General features: G+C 37.4%; 1 protein-coding gene across 1 annotated transcript in view; it reads right to left on the bottom strand.

The window, feature by feature from the left end:
- The window catches only part of evi5l (ecotropic viral integration site 5 like), a 90,528-nt gene that overhangs the window by 58,263 nt on the left and 15,174 nt on the right, over nucleotides 1-17,091 (bottom strand). Inside the window, exons 2-6 of the mRNA XM_079813029.1 lie at nucleotides 8,529-8,888; nucleotides 2,335-2,524; nucleotides 1,977-2,201; nucleotides 886-960; nucleotides 669-794 (exon numbers count right to left, since the gene is read on the bottom strand). Of these exons, the coding sequence (XP_079669155.1) occupies nucleotides 669-794; nucleotides 886-960; nucleotides 1,977-2,201; nucleotides 2,335-2,524; nucleotides 8,529-8,770 (858 nt within the window). The 5' untranslated portion in view covers nucleotides 8,771-8,888. The remainder of the gene's footprint in view (nucleotides 1-668; nucleotides 795-885; nucleotides 961-1,976; nucleotides 2,202-2,334; nucleotides 2,525-8,528; nucleotides 8,889-17,091) is intronic.

The following is a 17,091-nucleotide window of genomic DNA, read 5'->3' as shown; positions in this document are numbered from 1 at the left end:
GACAATCTGTGTTATACAGTTCCGTTTTTATGACTGGATTCCGTCTGTGTTTTCCACTTATATAAATCAGTGGTGTGCGCGCTTTTGGTGTGAGCTTGAAACCTGCGTGAATTAGTACAATTATGCACAACAGAAGCACTTTTTAACCTTAGCGAATGAGATGAGTGAAAGAGAGGAGACGTGTGTGTGTCACTTCGCCGTCGAAGAGAAGAGAGCGAGAACGCGCAGCTGACGCTATTGCCGGCTCAGAGACGGTAAGTCGTGAGACTGACCGGCTGCTGGTCACCGATCTGGGCCGATCATGTGGAAAATCGGACGATTCCGAACCCTGACCGTTCAATCGGTGCATCTCAACCAAATCTGAAACACATTTCAAATTGCAATAATATTTCACAATATAACTGTTTTTATTATATTTTTAATCAAATAAATGCAGCCCAAGTGAGTACAGGCGACTTCTTTACATTTAAAAATCGTATTGACCCCAAACTTTTGAACAGTAATGTACCTATTGTAGAAGTCCCGTGACCCTTCTTATACAACAGTTCATTTTTGTTGTAAACTCCATTATCAGACAAGCAGTCTGATATGTCTATATCCTATAATGATCCCAGAATATTATATGTATATCTATTTTAGCCTGGCTTCTGGAAAGTGTTCTTCCTTACCTGTAGCAAGTGTTCAAACTGGTAGATGCACAAACCCAGCTCAGCCATGCTGGGTTTAAACAACTCTCTAAGCCTGTACTCCTGCATTAGTCTGACAAACACACAGAACGCCTCTTCCTCCGGCATCTACAAACACACAATGAATTTGGTTTATGGCTCACAGACATTTCTTTACATTATTTAAGTTCATTATGATAAGCAAAACACAGAAGCAAACCTGCATAAGTAGCAATCCTACGATGAATGCACTGCCTTGACAATAACCAACCTCACGATCCACCAGAGAATATGCCTGTGAGATAAGTGATAGTTAAAAAAAAATCTTATCTTAACAAAAGTGAATGTGAAATCACATAAAATCTGTTTGTGGCGCTTAATATTTGAAGCTTAACATTTCCTGGTGACCAGTGATTTTTTTGTTGTATTGAAAAGCACGGCGTTAACGTACTGTTAAATTTCTTATTTTTTCATCTTCAGAAGAAATAAAGTTATGCCGGTAAATAATAGCTGCGTCTCATTTCGGAGGCTGCGTCCTCCGGAGGCCGCATTTGAAGGCAGCATACGTCTTATTTAAAAAAAGTAGCCGTAATAAAATTGACTGTTATCCTCGTGAGGATGTAAAATACGGTAATTTCTTTCTTACTTTGCAATCAAACGGTTACTTTTCTTAAATGTGACCACCTCGATGACGTATGCATCCTTCAAATGCCTTCGAAATGAGATGTAGCTGACACTTTTAATTTTTGGGTGAACTACCCCTTTAAAGGTGCAGTGTGTAAATTTTAGCGGCATCTAGCAGTGAGGTTGCAAAATGCAATCACCCACTGCTCACTCCTCCCTTTCAAAGCACATAGAGAAGCTACGGTGGCCGACACAGGATGAAGATGTCGTCGTCTGAGACAGCAGAGAGTGACTAGCGCTCTGTAGAGCAGTTTGTCCGTTTAGGGCTACTGTAGAAACATGGCGATGCAAAATAGTGACTTCACTGTAAGGGGACCCGCGGTGTATGTGGATAGAAACGGCTCATTCTATGGTAATAAAAACATAACGCTTCATTATGTAGGGTCTTTATATGAAAACATAGTTATGTATATTATATTGCATTTCTGTCAATATATCCTCCTAAATATTACACACTGCACCTTTAATTATTATTATTTTTTTTAATCAGTGTGAAAATTACCTTTTGTCAATTTAAAAATGTGTTAAATAAACCACCTCTTGATCTTTTTTGTTTGCTCTACATTGTCTCCACTTCCATCTGATCTGCTTTCTCTTTCTTTCATCACCCATTTCCGTATTTCTCACCTTCATAACATTAAACAGAACTTCCTGTCCCAAGCTGTCCTGGCCTTTGAAGAAGTCGTGTTCAGGATATGTGCGAGCAATATCTCTGCGTATGAGTTTTTCACAGGGCGAGGACATCTTTAGGAGTTCAGAGTACTGATTCTTCACTGGCATATCAGTGGCATTACATAACAACTGCCAAACGATTGCTCGGAAATGATGAGGAATGCCTTTTCTTATAAGCTCCTGCGGAGAGAGGGAGGTTGAATCAGAAAAAGAGATTTGAAGAGTTTGAAGTGTCAGATTCTTTAGTATTTGAAACTAGCGTCAATGATGTGGGTCATTCACATTCTTAATGAAAGAAGGATCAATCAATCACCTTCAGAAGTTTGTCCTTCTTTCGTCTCCACTCCTCCCACTCGTTGACAATGCGTCCCCACAGGATCCAAGTGTCTTCTTCCAGATGGGACAGGTTAGAAGACGCAGATGAGCTTGACACCAGAGAGGAGCCACTATTCCTCCGAGATCCACTCATTGAGCGCATGGATTTGGAATCCGCTTCTAGCAACCTGAATGCAGCACAATACACTGAGATTAAGGTATATAAATGGTAATGCAGTCCAGGGGTTAAAGATCTGGGATGCGGTAACACTTTATTTTAAGGTTCAATTCTTGCTATTAACTAGTTGCTTATTAGCATGCATATTACTAGGATACTGGCTGTTTAATAGTACTTATAAAGCACATATTAATGCCTTATTCTGCATGACTTTATTCTACATCCCTTAATCCTACCCACTACCTAAACTTAACAACTACCTTACTAACTATTAATAAGTAGTAAATTAGGAGTTTATTAAGGCAAAAGTCGTAGTTAATAGTGAATATGTGTTCCCCAAACTAAAGTGTTACCTGGGATGCTACTCAAAAGGTTGGTTCAAATTCTGTTAAGGGGGTTGAACCTGCACTACCATTCAAAAGTTTGTATATATATATATATATATATATATATATATATATATATATATATATATATATATATATATATATATATATATATATATATATATATATATATATATATATATATATATATATATATATATATATATATATATATATATAGAAAACAGTTATATTACTGTTTTTACTATATTCAAATAAATAAATTACTTGATCAAAAACAATGCAGCCTTGTTGGGCATAAGATTACATAAAAAACTGTTACTGACCAAAACTTTTGGACAGCAGTTTACATCTTTTATTACGGACCTATCACCAATGTGTCCTTGAATTTACCATAGTTGCATAAAGAGAACGGTCCCTGTAATAGGTTTACTATATGCCATTTTTGCATAAAGAGTTGTCGAAACAACAAATGAGCAATTACTGCATTTATACTGTGTATTGAAGGGGCTTAGGATTAAGAATATGGACTTTCAGGGTACAATCTGCAGGAAGCCTGACTGCCTGAGAAAAGTCACCTTCACACTGATAGTATGTTGCTTTATGGTTCCTAAGCTGCTTTGAGTGGTTTTGGGACGCCTGCCTTTACATGCACATTAATTTGAATGACATCCCATTCTTAAAGTCCCTGTAAAGTCAAAACTAAACATGTGTTCTGAGTTCCTCACACCACAGATAAATGTGTTATTAACCACCCAGCCAAATATGAATCATAAAAAAATCCGGGAAGTACATAAAATAGCTTATCAAAAACCTGAAAAAATTAGCAGCATTCTCTGCTCTCAAACGCTGGGGGTGTGTCCGCTGTCGGCGCCGAAAACAAGCCCACTCGCGGGAAAGCGGCAGTAGCACACAAGACAACACTCACTGATCACGACGCACCAGATGTCGGCGGGACGGGAGGATGAAGGCCTGGGCGGGGGATAGTCGGTTCTGCAGCGGATTATCAGTGAATCCCAGTTGTCTCCGGTGAAAGTTTGTAAAACGATCCGGTGTAAAGTCACTGCAGAGGTAGGTGTAGGTGATGATCCTCAGCTCTCCATCAAGGTTGCTGTTCACAAAATTAATCCACTTCTTCATCGTTTTTGTTTTGTAAGCTGTTATGTAAGTTTTTGACTATAGTAACTAACAGTACTAACAGTAACTCGCGATCGAACTGATGCGAATGTGCTCTAGTTATGATCGTGTTAGGGGAGGAGCCAGGCTCAGTGGCTCCAGTGCGTCATCGAGACACCGTTTTAGCCCCGCCCAGAAAATCCTGAACACAGCAACGGTGAAAAACTGTTTAACGGTCTAACTTCTGAATTCAGTACTTCATAGTTCACAGTCTTTGTAATGTGTTTCAGCAATACATTTCTAACATTTATAATGTGTTTAGAAACAAATCTCAGAATTGCCTTTACAGGGACTTTAATCCATAGCGTTTAATATGGAGTTGGCCCACCCTTTGCAAGTTTGCAGCTATAACATCTTCAACTCTTCTGTGAAGGCTTTCCACAAGGTTTAGGAATGTGTTTATGGGATTTTTATGACCATTCTTTTAGAAGCGCATTTGTGAGGTCAGGCACTGATGTTGGACGAGAAGGCCTGGCTCGCAGTCTCCACTCTAATTCATCCCAAAGGTGTTCTATCAGGTTGAGGTCAGGACTCTGTGCTGGCCAGTCAAGTTCCTCCACACCAAACTCGCTCATCCATGTCTTTATGGACCTTGCTTTGTGCACTGGTGTGCAGTCATGTTGGAACAGGAAAGGGGCCATCCCCAAACGGTTCCCACAAAGTTGGGAGCATGACATGATGATACTAAAATGTCTTGGTATGCTGAAGCATTAAGAGTTATTTTCACTGGAACTAAGGGGTCAAGACCAACCCCTGAAAAACAACCCCACACCATAATCCCCCCTCCACCAAACTTTACACTAGGCACAATGCAACCAAAACCCAGACTCGTCCATTGGATTGCCAGACAGAGAAGCGTGATTCACTCCACAGAACACGTCTCCACTGCTCTAGAAACCAGTGGCGGCGTGCTTTACACCACTGCATCATGATCCAACACTTTGCATTGCACTTGGTGATGTAAGGCTTGGATGCAGCTGCTCGGCCATGTAAACCCATTCCATGAAGCTCTCTATGCACGGTTCTTGAGTTAATCTGAAGGCCACATGAAGTTTGGAGGTCTGTAGCTATTGACTTTGCAGAAATTGTTTTGTACATATAATTCAAGTATTTTATGATAGTAACTGTAAAGGGATAACAGCGTGTAATTGAATATAAATGTAAGACGTTTCATATAACCTTTTTACAGGATAAAGAAATGACAGCAACAGGTTACTTTGTCCATGGTGAATGTGTGTGTGTTCCTGCAGAGCATTCCTCTAATCTGGTTGTATTTTTTAAATATCATTTTAATGTAGGGATTTAAACTTTTTTTGCATAATGTATTGCACAAAAATACCCTTATGAAAATTAACCATGGTTTTATTATAGTAAAACCATGTTTTTTGGCGTATTGATTACCATTTGTGTAACCACACAAACTATCATAAAGTTAAACTAAGGATTTGAAGCCAAACCATGTTTAATTTGTTGTTACCATTAAATAACTACAATAACCTTATTATTATTTTTGTTTGTTTTGTTCATCGTAAAAACCATGGTTAAAATGTATGTTATGGTATATTCACTATGTATGTTTTCATAGCACTCAGCTGACATGTTTGTTTGAAGGACAGCATTGGGCAGGATGTGGAATAGTGCGTTTTGTCAATAAAACAAAAGAGGGCTTTATATCCGATTAATAATTAATCAATCAATCAAAAATTAACTAATCGATTATAAAAATCAATGAAATCAATAAAGTCACGCACGCACCAGAGAACGCCAAAACATAGTTCCTGTTCCATCAGCAGCTGTTGTTTAAAGTCCCTACTAATTTTTACTACTGCTGTCCTCTTAAATGGTCCTTTAAAGTTCTACATTCAGGATGGTTACTGTTGCTATTGTCATTGCCAGGCAACCACCACAACTGATTAATAGCGAAAGGTTGTTACATATCAGCTGTTACAGGAAGAGAAGCCTGACTGCTCAAGTTTCACATTATGATACACGCAGGTCAAATGATAAACCGCAAATGTAGCTTTCGGTCTCAAGCACGCACAGCGGTCCCTTTGTAGAGGCTCAGGTACCTTCAGAGTGATGTCTTTCAAGTATGTGCACACACACGCACATAGTGTGTTGCAGTTTGACTCGCTTGACATTGCAGACACTTGCTCTGTGCCTCATGTTGTTTGGAACAAAACTTTCTTTCTTCCATTGAACTCAAAATCTGATTTATAAAAGAATATCCTGGGCACTCTGTAAAAAATATATTTAAAGTGAATGAGAACTGGGTCCATCAAGCTCCAATATTACAAAAAAAAGTATTATACTGTAGATGCATCACAGAAGTCCATAAGATATATTTCTTCATTAAGTCTTCATTAAGTCTGATTTGTTATCCAATTATTCAGATTAACTGTGAACTGGATCAATAAATTAACTGAAAATAAATCTGATTCATTAGAACAAATCCGACACATCTTCTCATGAGAATCTAGAGGGACATCTAGAGGGATTTTCAGGGAATAACGACCTAATAAAATAGATGTAACGAGTCTAGCAAGAGATCTTTTCTTTCATTTTGTGACGTGAAACGCGTGAAATGGATTATCGAAAAAGAGAAAAGAACGTAGGTCTGGGACTTGATTCTATCTGTCGGTTAGGAGCTGGTTTAATAAGCGGACTGAATGATTAGAGAAGTCCAGCATACATCACCAGAGGGAAGTCTGTTATTTAACCGGAAGGTTGAGTTATGACATTTTGATCAAAATGAAAATATGCATGGATGAACTGTCATGCCGACTTTTAATTTAGATTTGTTCCTTAAATCTATCACATGGCTCCGGGAGACCAATTAAGCATGTTGTATGGGCATTTATTTTCATTTTGGCACTTGATAGTAGAGGGCAACCGATAGTGGATTTTAACGATAACAATAAGTAGGTTGGCCCATGCTGGCCGATATCCGATAAAATGGATTCTGAATGAAAACAAACATATAACAGATAAAATAGTGCTGAACTTTATTACAAAAATTGAAAAACCGCACTGAACCATTAAAATGTACTGTACATTTTAAATATATAAAAAATGAGGTAACACTTTACAATAAGGTTTCATTAGTTAACTACATTAGTTAACATGAATTAATAATGACCTGCACTTATTCATTTTTTGTTAATGTTAATTTCAACATGTATTAATACATTATTAAAATCAAAAGCTGTATTCGTTTACATTAGTTAATGCACAGTGAACTAACACGAACAAACAATGAACAGCTGTACTTTTATTAACTCAAATGAACAAATGTAGTAACAAATGTATTGCTCATGGTTAATGTTATTTAATACATTAACTAATACTAACAAATAAAACCTTATCGTAAAGGATTATATAAATATATAACATAAATGTATGTTAAAAAATGAATACATTAATTATACCTTGATCATTATTTTTGTTAGCTCCTAGTGCATTAACTAATGTTAGGAGATACAACATTAAAATGTAAAAATCGATTAGTAAATGTTGAAATTAACAACAAACAATACTTTTATTAACCTTAGTTAATGTTACAAGTGGACTCTTATTGTAAAGTGTCAACGTTTCATATAAATCCAAACAGTCATGCTTATAGATGGCCATCTTAAAATATACACAAAGGCCATAGCAGTGAAATTCGACACATATGTATATTGTATGCATACTCTCACACTTTATTTGCTTCTATTTTAGAACACTTGATTATGTAATCAAAATAGAAACATATGTGTTAAAGTGACTTGAAATCAAATGCGTTTCTCATTTGTTTATATGTTTCTGTCGGCTGCATGAACATATCAGTTTTCTTTCTAATGTCACTAGCTTTATATATTACAGCTTCACTGCATAATGAAAGCATGACAGCAACTAGCTGGATATAAACTAATGCAAATAGGTGGCAACAGTCGGGACATTAAACATTTGGGTCAGACTTGCGTGTATTTTTTTCCACTGTTTTAACCGTTTGTGGCACTACCAATGTTAGCGTCCTCTTGGCCTCGACGGCAAATACACTGCTTTTCTCCACTAATGCAGCATCTAGCCAACAAATTAATAACTTTTTAAAGATATGAAAACACGTACGGTAATGTACTGTATAACGTATCGTTTCATTGTGCGTTTTAAAACAGCGCACCCTTCTCAGCTGCTCCAGTAATGGACGCAACCCGGAAAAACTATTGGTATGGATTTTTGTCGATAACCGATCGTTCCAGCAATCGGCTATCTGTGCCGATTACCCAGCAAAACCGATCAATCGGTCGACCTCTACTTGATAGCCGGGTCCTCATAGGCTACTGAATAAGATATTGACCTAAAAATTCACCTTTTGCATTCCGAGGAAGAAAGAAAATCATGTAAGTTTGGAACAACATGAGGGTGAGTAAATAACGACATGTTTTTTTTTCATCTCTTTAACTGCATGGCACTGCCAAACTGTTTGCGTGTACGTTGCTCTTGTTCTACCTGTTCTGTTCCTCCAGTTTAGCCAGAAGCTCGAGCTCATCTGGACTGAGGTTCTCTGAGTCAGCCGGGGAGGCTGCCGGGGCGGAGAGCGCAGCATCATGGGAACTGGAATCCGGACTGAGCACTGGGCTGCCAACAAAAGGAGGGTCAGTTTCCAGTCCAGGAGGTGAGTTGAGGTCCTCCAGTTGAACAGAACCTGCCATCCCTCCCTCTCTCTCTGGGCTGCTGCTAGGGCTTGACATGACGGAAGAGCCCAGGACAAGAAAAGTCAAGCAGTGATGAGGGGACGTGGAAAGGTGCTGCAGGGGTCTGGACGTAGACAGGCCTCCTTGAAGACGTGTATATCAGGCCTGGGTTAATCTGTGGAAATGAGAGAAGTAAGATTATGCATTGTAGGGCTGCGTAATTAATTGAAAAAAATATTGAGATTTCCTAATTATTCACTAAGTGATAATGATAAGAGGGCTCCAGACTGAGACTAAATGGTCGCATTTTGTGACCTTTTTTTCCTGCTGGCAATCGATCATGAAAACGATAAATTTAGCGTTAGGACAGTATACCGTCCAGACTAGCAAAATAAAGTGAAACTATTGATATGAAAGAGTGCAGTGATGCCTGGAATCACTTTAATCATGAAAATGTATATGGCAGCACCAATCTACCATATACAAAACATTAGAATGAGAACACTATTATAATAGAATGTGTTAAGTTCTTGGCGCATTAGTTTCAGCATTGTTATTACACATTCAGACAAGCATGGTCAATTCACGTGGGCATTTGTGTCCTTTTGTGCAGATGTAAGTTGTAATATTACTTTTATGCAGTGTTCGAATTGAGGGGGGGATGGGGGTGTCCCGGACCTCCCATTAGCATCAAGTGACCCCTCATAAGGCCCAAAAAAATGACCTTGGGGGCACCGCTGGTTATACAAGAATAGAAACATAATATATAAAGTAATATAGGCCTGTAACAATAAAAGGTTTGTTTTTTTTTTACTAATTATTTCATTGCCGCTCCCAATTTCATGAGAAGCAACTCCAAATAAGATTACGCCACACGCTGTATTTACAGACATCATGTTGCTGTGTGATACTGGCAGAGTGGATCCTTGTTTTCACCTTACGATGATGGTAAGCAGGTTCAGACCTCTGTATTTTTGTGTATATAATAAAGGTTGTGAGATAATTGCCTAATATTTACTCTACTTTGGTGGTGCACGGATATATTGCACAATGCCAAGATAACCGTCCTTCTCATCTGAGCTGTCAGCGGTCTTTCACCGCTCATTAATATCAAAATTAAGACTTGGGCTATTTATTTTTAAACATTTGTTTACACAACAATACTTCCACAGCATTTGTTAATCGTAGTTGCTGTTAATTTCAACATTTACTAATGCATTATTAAGAGTTGTATCTGTTAATATTATTTATTGGACCTGAGCTGACATGAAATAACAATGTTGCATTTTTATTAACTAATATTAACAAAGAATAATATCTACTGTAAAGATGTATAACTCATTGTTAATGTTAGTTAATACATACAAACATTACCTAATGGGACCTTATTGTAAAGTGTTACCAACTGGTCATTATAGTGGATCATTCATTGCAACATTTAACCTGATTCTCATTTTTAAGTATCAGGATGTGCTTGACAAATAATGTATGCTATGGTTTTAAAGCTATTGTTATCCAATTTTTGGCTCTTAAAATGCACATATTTACACCAGGGGAATCAAAATTTTCTCTGGGGTGCATGCCCCCAAACCCTTCTAGCAAACTCTATTCTGCAACCTCTTTTTTTAGGCTATGACACCCTGCCTATATGGCCCTGATGGTTGTTTGGTACACCTAATTTGACGCAATTCGAACACATGCTTTTATGTTGTATCTGATTAAACAGTGTGCGCCTCTGCATAACGCCTGAAAGGACAATAAAGTTCTTTTTTCTGAGATGAGACTTTTTATTTCGTATCAAGTTACAAATATAATGTTAGAATACTGAATCAGGATAATGCGCACTCTTTACTTAAACTGCGTCTGACAGAAGAGTAAACAGCTTTCGTCTTTCAAAATAAAAGTATCGCATTAGAGAAACATTTAGAAGTTTTTGTTCTTGTTGATTCTTTGACTGCACACTCAAAATAGATATCAAGTTACACACTTGAGAAAGACGTACTCAAAATGAACAAATTCACAAAAATTCACCTCCCTAATACAAACCCAACACAAAAGGTGGCTTAAAAGGATAGTTCACCCAAAAATGAAAAGTTAATTTACTCACCCTCAAGTTGTTCCAAAGCTGTGTAAATTTCTATGTTCTGCTGTACACAAAGGAAAATATTTGGAAGAATGTTTGTAACCAAGCAGATCTCGCCCCCCACTGACAAAAAAAAAATCCTATGTGGTCAATGGGGGGGCCACATATCCAAATATCTTCCTTTGTGTACAGCAGAACAAAGAAATGTACAGGTTTGGAACAACTTGACGGTGAGTAAATGATGACAGAATTTTCACTTTTGGTTGAACTATACCTTCAAACTAGTTTAAAGCCAGAGTAAACAGTGCTGAGATTTTTAACAGCAATGATGCGGAAAACAGGAGAAATATTGCGCCACAACAATCTAGTTAGAAGGCTTTTCAATCCACAAATCACCAATCTTTACTGTAGTAACACCAATGTAACCATGGTACTGCAGCAGAAATGTGGGATATTCATATAGAATTTGATTATATTATTAATGTAAACATGTATTAAATGTATTACAGTATTTTTTGTTATTAATCTATAGCAGTTTTTGTGCATTTGTACTCATATTAATTGTGTTTAGGTGACTGCTTTTCATAACAAATACCACAGAAACCATATGGTTATTTTTACCATGGTAGTGAGTTGCCATGCGTGGTATAACCTGTGGTTATCATGATCTACAAATGTATGATACTATGGAAGACAAATAGCTCATTCAGTCAAACTATTTAAATTGGGTTATCACTTTTACAGATAAATTAATTTACAATAACTTTCTGCGTCCCAACTCAATTTTAAGCTACTGCTAACTCAAGCTAGTGTTAAATGTGCATTTCCAGAGACAAAATATGCATTAATAATATTTTTAATATACCTCCCCTCATCTGTAGAACTTGGTGACTCTCGTGCCACAGCTCTTAAAAGTTAATCTAGTTGTTACTTGTTATGACACCCATTTCAGGGATATCTGTCAGGTAGTTGGGACTGTACGGTGTACGTGAACTGTGTAAGTGTTTTGTACAGCATGACAACAAGATATCTGTGTGTCCTACAACAAACCACACACAAACAGAGCAGCTAAACCACAGCCATAGCTTTATAAGAGAGAGAGAGAGAGAGAGAGAGAGAGAGAGAGAGAGAGAGAGAGAGAGAGAGAGAGAGAGAGAGAGAGAGGGGGAATTTGAATAACATTTGAATATACAGTGATTATTTCATTCTCAACAGTGCTCATTTCAAACCAATACCTTGTAAACACAACTGTTTCCGGGCGGACTGATTTAAAAAAAATAAAAAACCCAAAAAACCCCTGTGTGTCCTTGAAGTCAGCTAATCAGATTAGAGGATGCCAGACTGAGACAGCACTTTCCAGTTTTGTGTGTAATATGCATCAGATACAACTGTCAAGGCAATCTGTGGGTTGACGCTGCTATTCCAATAATTCGATACCAAGAAAAAACACTTACTGATTATAAAATGACTTGAATGACTTGGATAAAAGTTGCCATTGGCTAGTAAATGTTTTATTTTACTCACCAGAATTTTTACATGGAATGCAAGAACAATGCAAATGAATACAGCCTATATAAAATACACATTTTAAACATTATTAAAGACAAATAAACAGTCTAATTAAATAACATAATAAAACTACAAGCAATAGCACAAATAAACACAATAGAACAAAGATACAAATTAAATAAGCAGTGCTATACAGGTAGAACAGTAGTTAGATACAAATTATGTAGATTACGTACATAAATTGAATAAAGTAATCAAATGTAAAATAACAATATATAGTCTTCACGGTATAAATTAAATACAGATGAATCCTTATTAAAGTTACAAATATTATTTAGTCAAGAGCAGTGAGTGATTTTTTGCAGTCTTTTGTTATTTGATTAACATTAAAAACACAGACAGCAGGAATATTAGGCTGCTGTCACTTTAAGACATAGGGCCCTATTTTAACGATCCGAGCGCATGGTCTGAAATGCATGGAGCAGGTGCGCTTAGGGGGTGTCCAAATCCACTTTTGTCAGTTTAATGATGGAAAAAACAGATGGCGCGCCAGGCGCATGTCCCTAAAAGGGTTGTACCTATCCTGCATTCCAGGCAGGTTTTTGAGCCGGTAAGTAACGACTTCAAACCACGACTCACGACTTTGTAGTGTTCCAGGCAAAGTCACGCCAAACTGCCTGAGCGAAAGGAATTGCGGTAGCTAGATGTAAACAAACCATGGTGGACCGTACGGGGCTTATGCTCAATCATTTATATCGCCAAAGGTGCTTACTCCTTGCTTATTTGAGGAGCTTTTATACCTTTTATTTTACGTTATTTGTAAAATAACGTGATCGACTTCCATAAACACTGCATCTGTAGGGGCTGGCATTGCTGGTTTGCGGGCTTTGTGACGTCAGAGCTCGTAACTGTAAGAATATCGATCTAGTATGAGTTCACGGGCGGGAAGTCACGGGTTTGACTGCCGTCCCAGTGCACTTTCACGGGTAGAAGGTTGGAAAAACAAAGGTTACGGGTTGCCTGGAACGCAGCACTAGTCTCTTAATGAGTCATGGGTGTGTTTTGGGCGTAACGTGCCATAAACCAATCAGAGTCTCATCTCCCATTCCCTTTAAAAAAGCCAGTTTTTACTTATGTGGTCCTCAAGATAAGATGAAAATAAGGCAGAAGTACAATGAAAGTATCTAAAGTAATTTCAGGATGTTTGCTATCATTTTAAATTATCAGAATATCTATGACAAAGGGTTCTAAAAAAGGTTCTAAGTTGATCCTAGTCAGTGGGTAAGTTGCACCTTCTGGGTGTAAACGGACCATCTAACTGAATCTGAATCAAACCAACGTGAAATTGTAAAGATAATTTACCTTTTAATTTTAAAAACACCTTAAATAATCAAATTTCCTGTTACAAATAGTCATTTTTCTTTTCTTCAAGCTAATTTAAACATAAAACCAACCAAATGAACTTGAAATTTCAATATCTTTAATTGTTTGCATTTCTGAAACAATATGTTGAACACCAAAGTTGTAACCTTCCCAAAAACAGACTAAACAGAGTTTGTTGAGTCAAAATGACATACAAATAAAATAAAATAATTAGAATGAAGGAATGTCGTTGAAACTAATAAACATTTTAGTCAAAAGGTTCTTGGCATGGTAGTTTTTCTGCAGTATTGAACATGTTCGGTCATTAGGTACTGGTTCTTACCAGAGAAGGATTTGGTGTACTTGTAAATTGTTCCAATCAAATAAACTCAAACTAAAGATTTTTTAAGAAAAAGACAAACTAAACCAGTTGTGTAACATTATATTGAAATTATACCAGTTTATTCTTCAGAGATTTAACTTAACTACAGTGCCTACAGCATTTGATCACTTTGCCCAATAGCTGCAATTTTGGATTAAACAAGCTATCTTACCAATTCAGGCTAATATTTAGCTAAATGATTTGCATGGTTTTAAACATGACTAAATAATGACCAATATGGATCATAAATATTTTAGACCTGGACAAATTTGCTTTGATACAACAGCCATTACATCTGTTATGCAAAGATTTTACTTTGACAAGCCAAAAACAGTTTTTAAAAGTAAATGGGTGCCTTCCACTCCTCCCATGTGCTTCTCATTTTCACAGTTTGGCAGAAATGATGAGTGGTTCCAAAATAGATGGTCATATGACAATAAAAGTGTATAGTAGCCAAGATAAAGGAGGTGGATCAACTGACCCACTGGCTCATCTTACCACACTCTCCTATATTGCCTAATCGTAAGCTTGTTTAGAAATTATGACGACAGACTTGATGAATAAAAAAAACGGCTTTCTCATCATTACACATCATTTAAATAAACAGATATTCAAAATATTTTTATGAGCCCAAATATTCGAATACAATATTTTTGAAAAAGTAGTAAATCCGGTGCTGTCAGACGCGGATTTCTGGGCGTGCGCTTCGAATGCGTGCACACACAAATGTTTAACTTGGCAAGCCTTAAAAACACATGCAAATGATAAACTTTCATGACGATGCAGCACTGGCCCGTTCGGGACTGTGACCATTTCCGTCAACTCTTGGCCATCGGGCAGTCCTTATTGTCGAGCCCTGAATTTAGAGCTAGGACGTCAATTCGCTTTACGTGGCATGTGTAAGCCCCTGTCTCTCTCACGTTGAGAGCGTGTGTGAGAGAAAGCAACAGAGGCCACTCTCAGCCAAGCAATGGTGCGTAAAGCTCAAGGCAATGAAATTATCTGTGCTAAACTTATTTTTGGCCTGTAACTCATTGGCTAATTTAAGAAATGTTTTGTCACTTAATGTGAAATTTGGTCACATATGCAAGTGATTTACTCGCATTGCAGAGGGTTGCAAATGCATAAAATGTAAATGCCCAAAACATGCCACAGGCATTTTCCTCTAAGATATGCAAACAAAAAAAGCTCCCACAAGGAAGAATGCAATAGAAAGCAAAACGATAACCCATATCTAAAAATAAAGTCCAAGATGAAACCTTTTTAAACAAGCTAAACACACACACTGTGGACAATGGCAGTATTCACATCAGAGGAGCAGCCCAATCAAAAGAACCATTAACAAGCGCATGAATCCAACACCCCCCCCACCCCAACCGACCAAGAAAACACACAAACACACTCTCATCTCAAGCCAGTCGACGCAGTGCAGTCACAACCAAACACAACAGCAACGTCCTGAACCTAGCAGTAATCTCTGTGTAAGGCAGAAGGAATGAAGAGACAGTCAAAAATATGATTTTCAACTAAGAATATAATGCAAGATTAGAAGAGTTTATTACAATCATCATCATCCATTTTAAAATTAAAGTGTGTAATTTTTTTGGATTCATTTTTTTTTTTCACAATTTGTTGTTGCATTTCCTTTTGGTGCCACTAGTGACGCCAAAATTGTACCCTTCACCTTTAAATTTTAGCAGCTGGCCCCTAAAGAGAAAAATGCAGCGTCTGTGTAGCACAACCACACTGCAGATCTACAGCAAGCCACAACAACATCTCCCATATTCAAAGTCACTACTATGAGAACCTCAGCAGATTTCAGGATGAAACATTTTAGATTGTCTCCAGTTTAGCCTTTGACCTTTTCAAAATATATCTGAAATATATATAAATTTGAATGGCCACAGGAAACAATAAGAGAGATGCAAAGGCCTTGTAGTCTTGGTAATGGCAGAGAAAAACGAAGTCTGTGTGTGTGAATCTTAGTCACTGAATACAATAACACCACTGTGTGTTTGCTGCATCTGTCTCTTTCTTCTCCTGATGAGCAGCATAAGTGTGGTTATTGTAGCTCTTAGCACAGTCAATGTCAATCACACACACCCCTCCCCCCACATGCGATTAAACCCAAACCTCCAAACCTCAATCTCTCTGTCAGTACAATCACCTACATTCTTCATCACAACCTTTTACACAGTGTCACAGTAGCCGCGTTTCCATTACCCTTCAAATTGCGCAAATTGAAATTGCGAATTGAAAATACGCCCAATGGAAACGCGTCAATTTCGCAAAACTCCCATATATCGCAAAAAAATTTTTACGCTCGCATGAGGTGGTTTTTCAGGCAATTCGAAAAAAGGCATTTTCGCAAAACTGCAATGGAAACAGTTTTTTCGCATTTACAGGTCACCTGGTACGGTCACGCATTGCTCTCATATAGGGCCTACATATCATTTTTTTCCCACTCAAGTATGTACGAGATCTTATGTCGTTAAAACGACATATATTTTCTCCTAATAAGGAAAGTGGCGTAACTTTATAATGACGGACCCCGGTGCAACCACAAATATCATAACTATCTATAGGCCTATACTGTAATTATGACATATATTCAAGAAATGTATTAAAACAGAAAGACGCTATAGTTTCAGCCTTGCTCAAAGACTAGGTCTATCCATTCCCGACGATCTTGGTTTGCTTCTTAATATTAAATATAGCCTACAGCCAAATAGTTGTTAAACATTGATCAAAATTAAAATACAATTTATACAAAACGAAATTAATTTTAAAGAAAGACTTTCTAGAAAACACAATTCAATTGTGCTCAAAATCCATTTCTCCAGACATATGCGCATCTGATTATGTGCTTTACTCATGCTGCTCACTTTTCATAATCAACATATGAAATTAAAAGATTATAATATTTAGACATAGCCTAACTATATGAAACTAAATAGGCTACGTTTTCTTTAACCCTCTTTCCGACGAAGTCGTTGTCACCTTTTGATGATTTTTTTCCTTAGGCTATTCCATCGGAATACT

This window comes from Gobio gobio (genome assembly GCF_949357685.1).
Source record: "Gobio gobio genome assembly, chromosome: 3".
NCBI classification, from domain to species: domain Eukaryota; kingdom Metazoa; phylum Chordata; class Actinopteri; order Cypriniformes; family Gobionidae; genus Gobio; species Gobio gobio.
The sequence above is the reverse complement of the archived record's forward strand: the minus strand, read 5'-3'. Positions and strand labels throughout refer to the sequence as shown.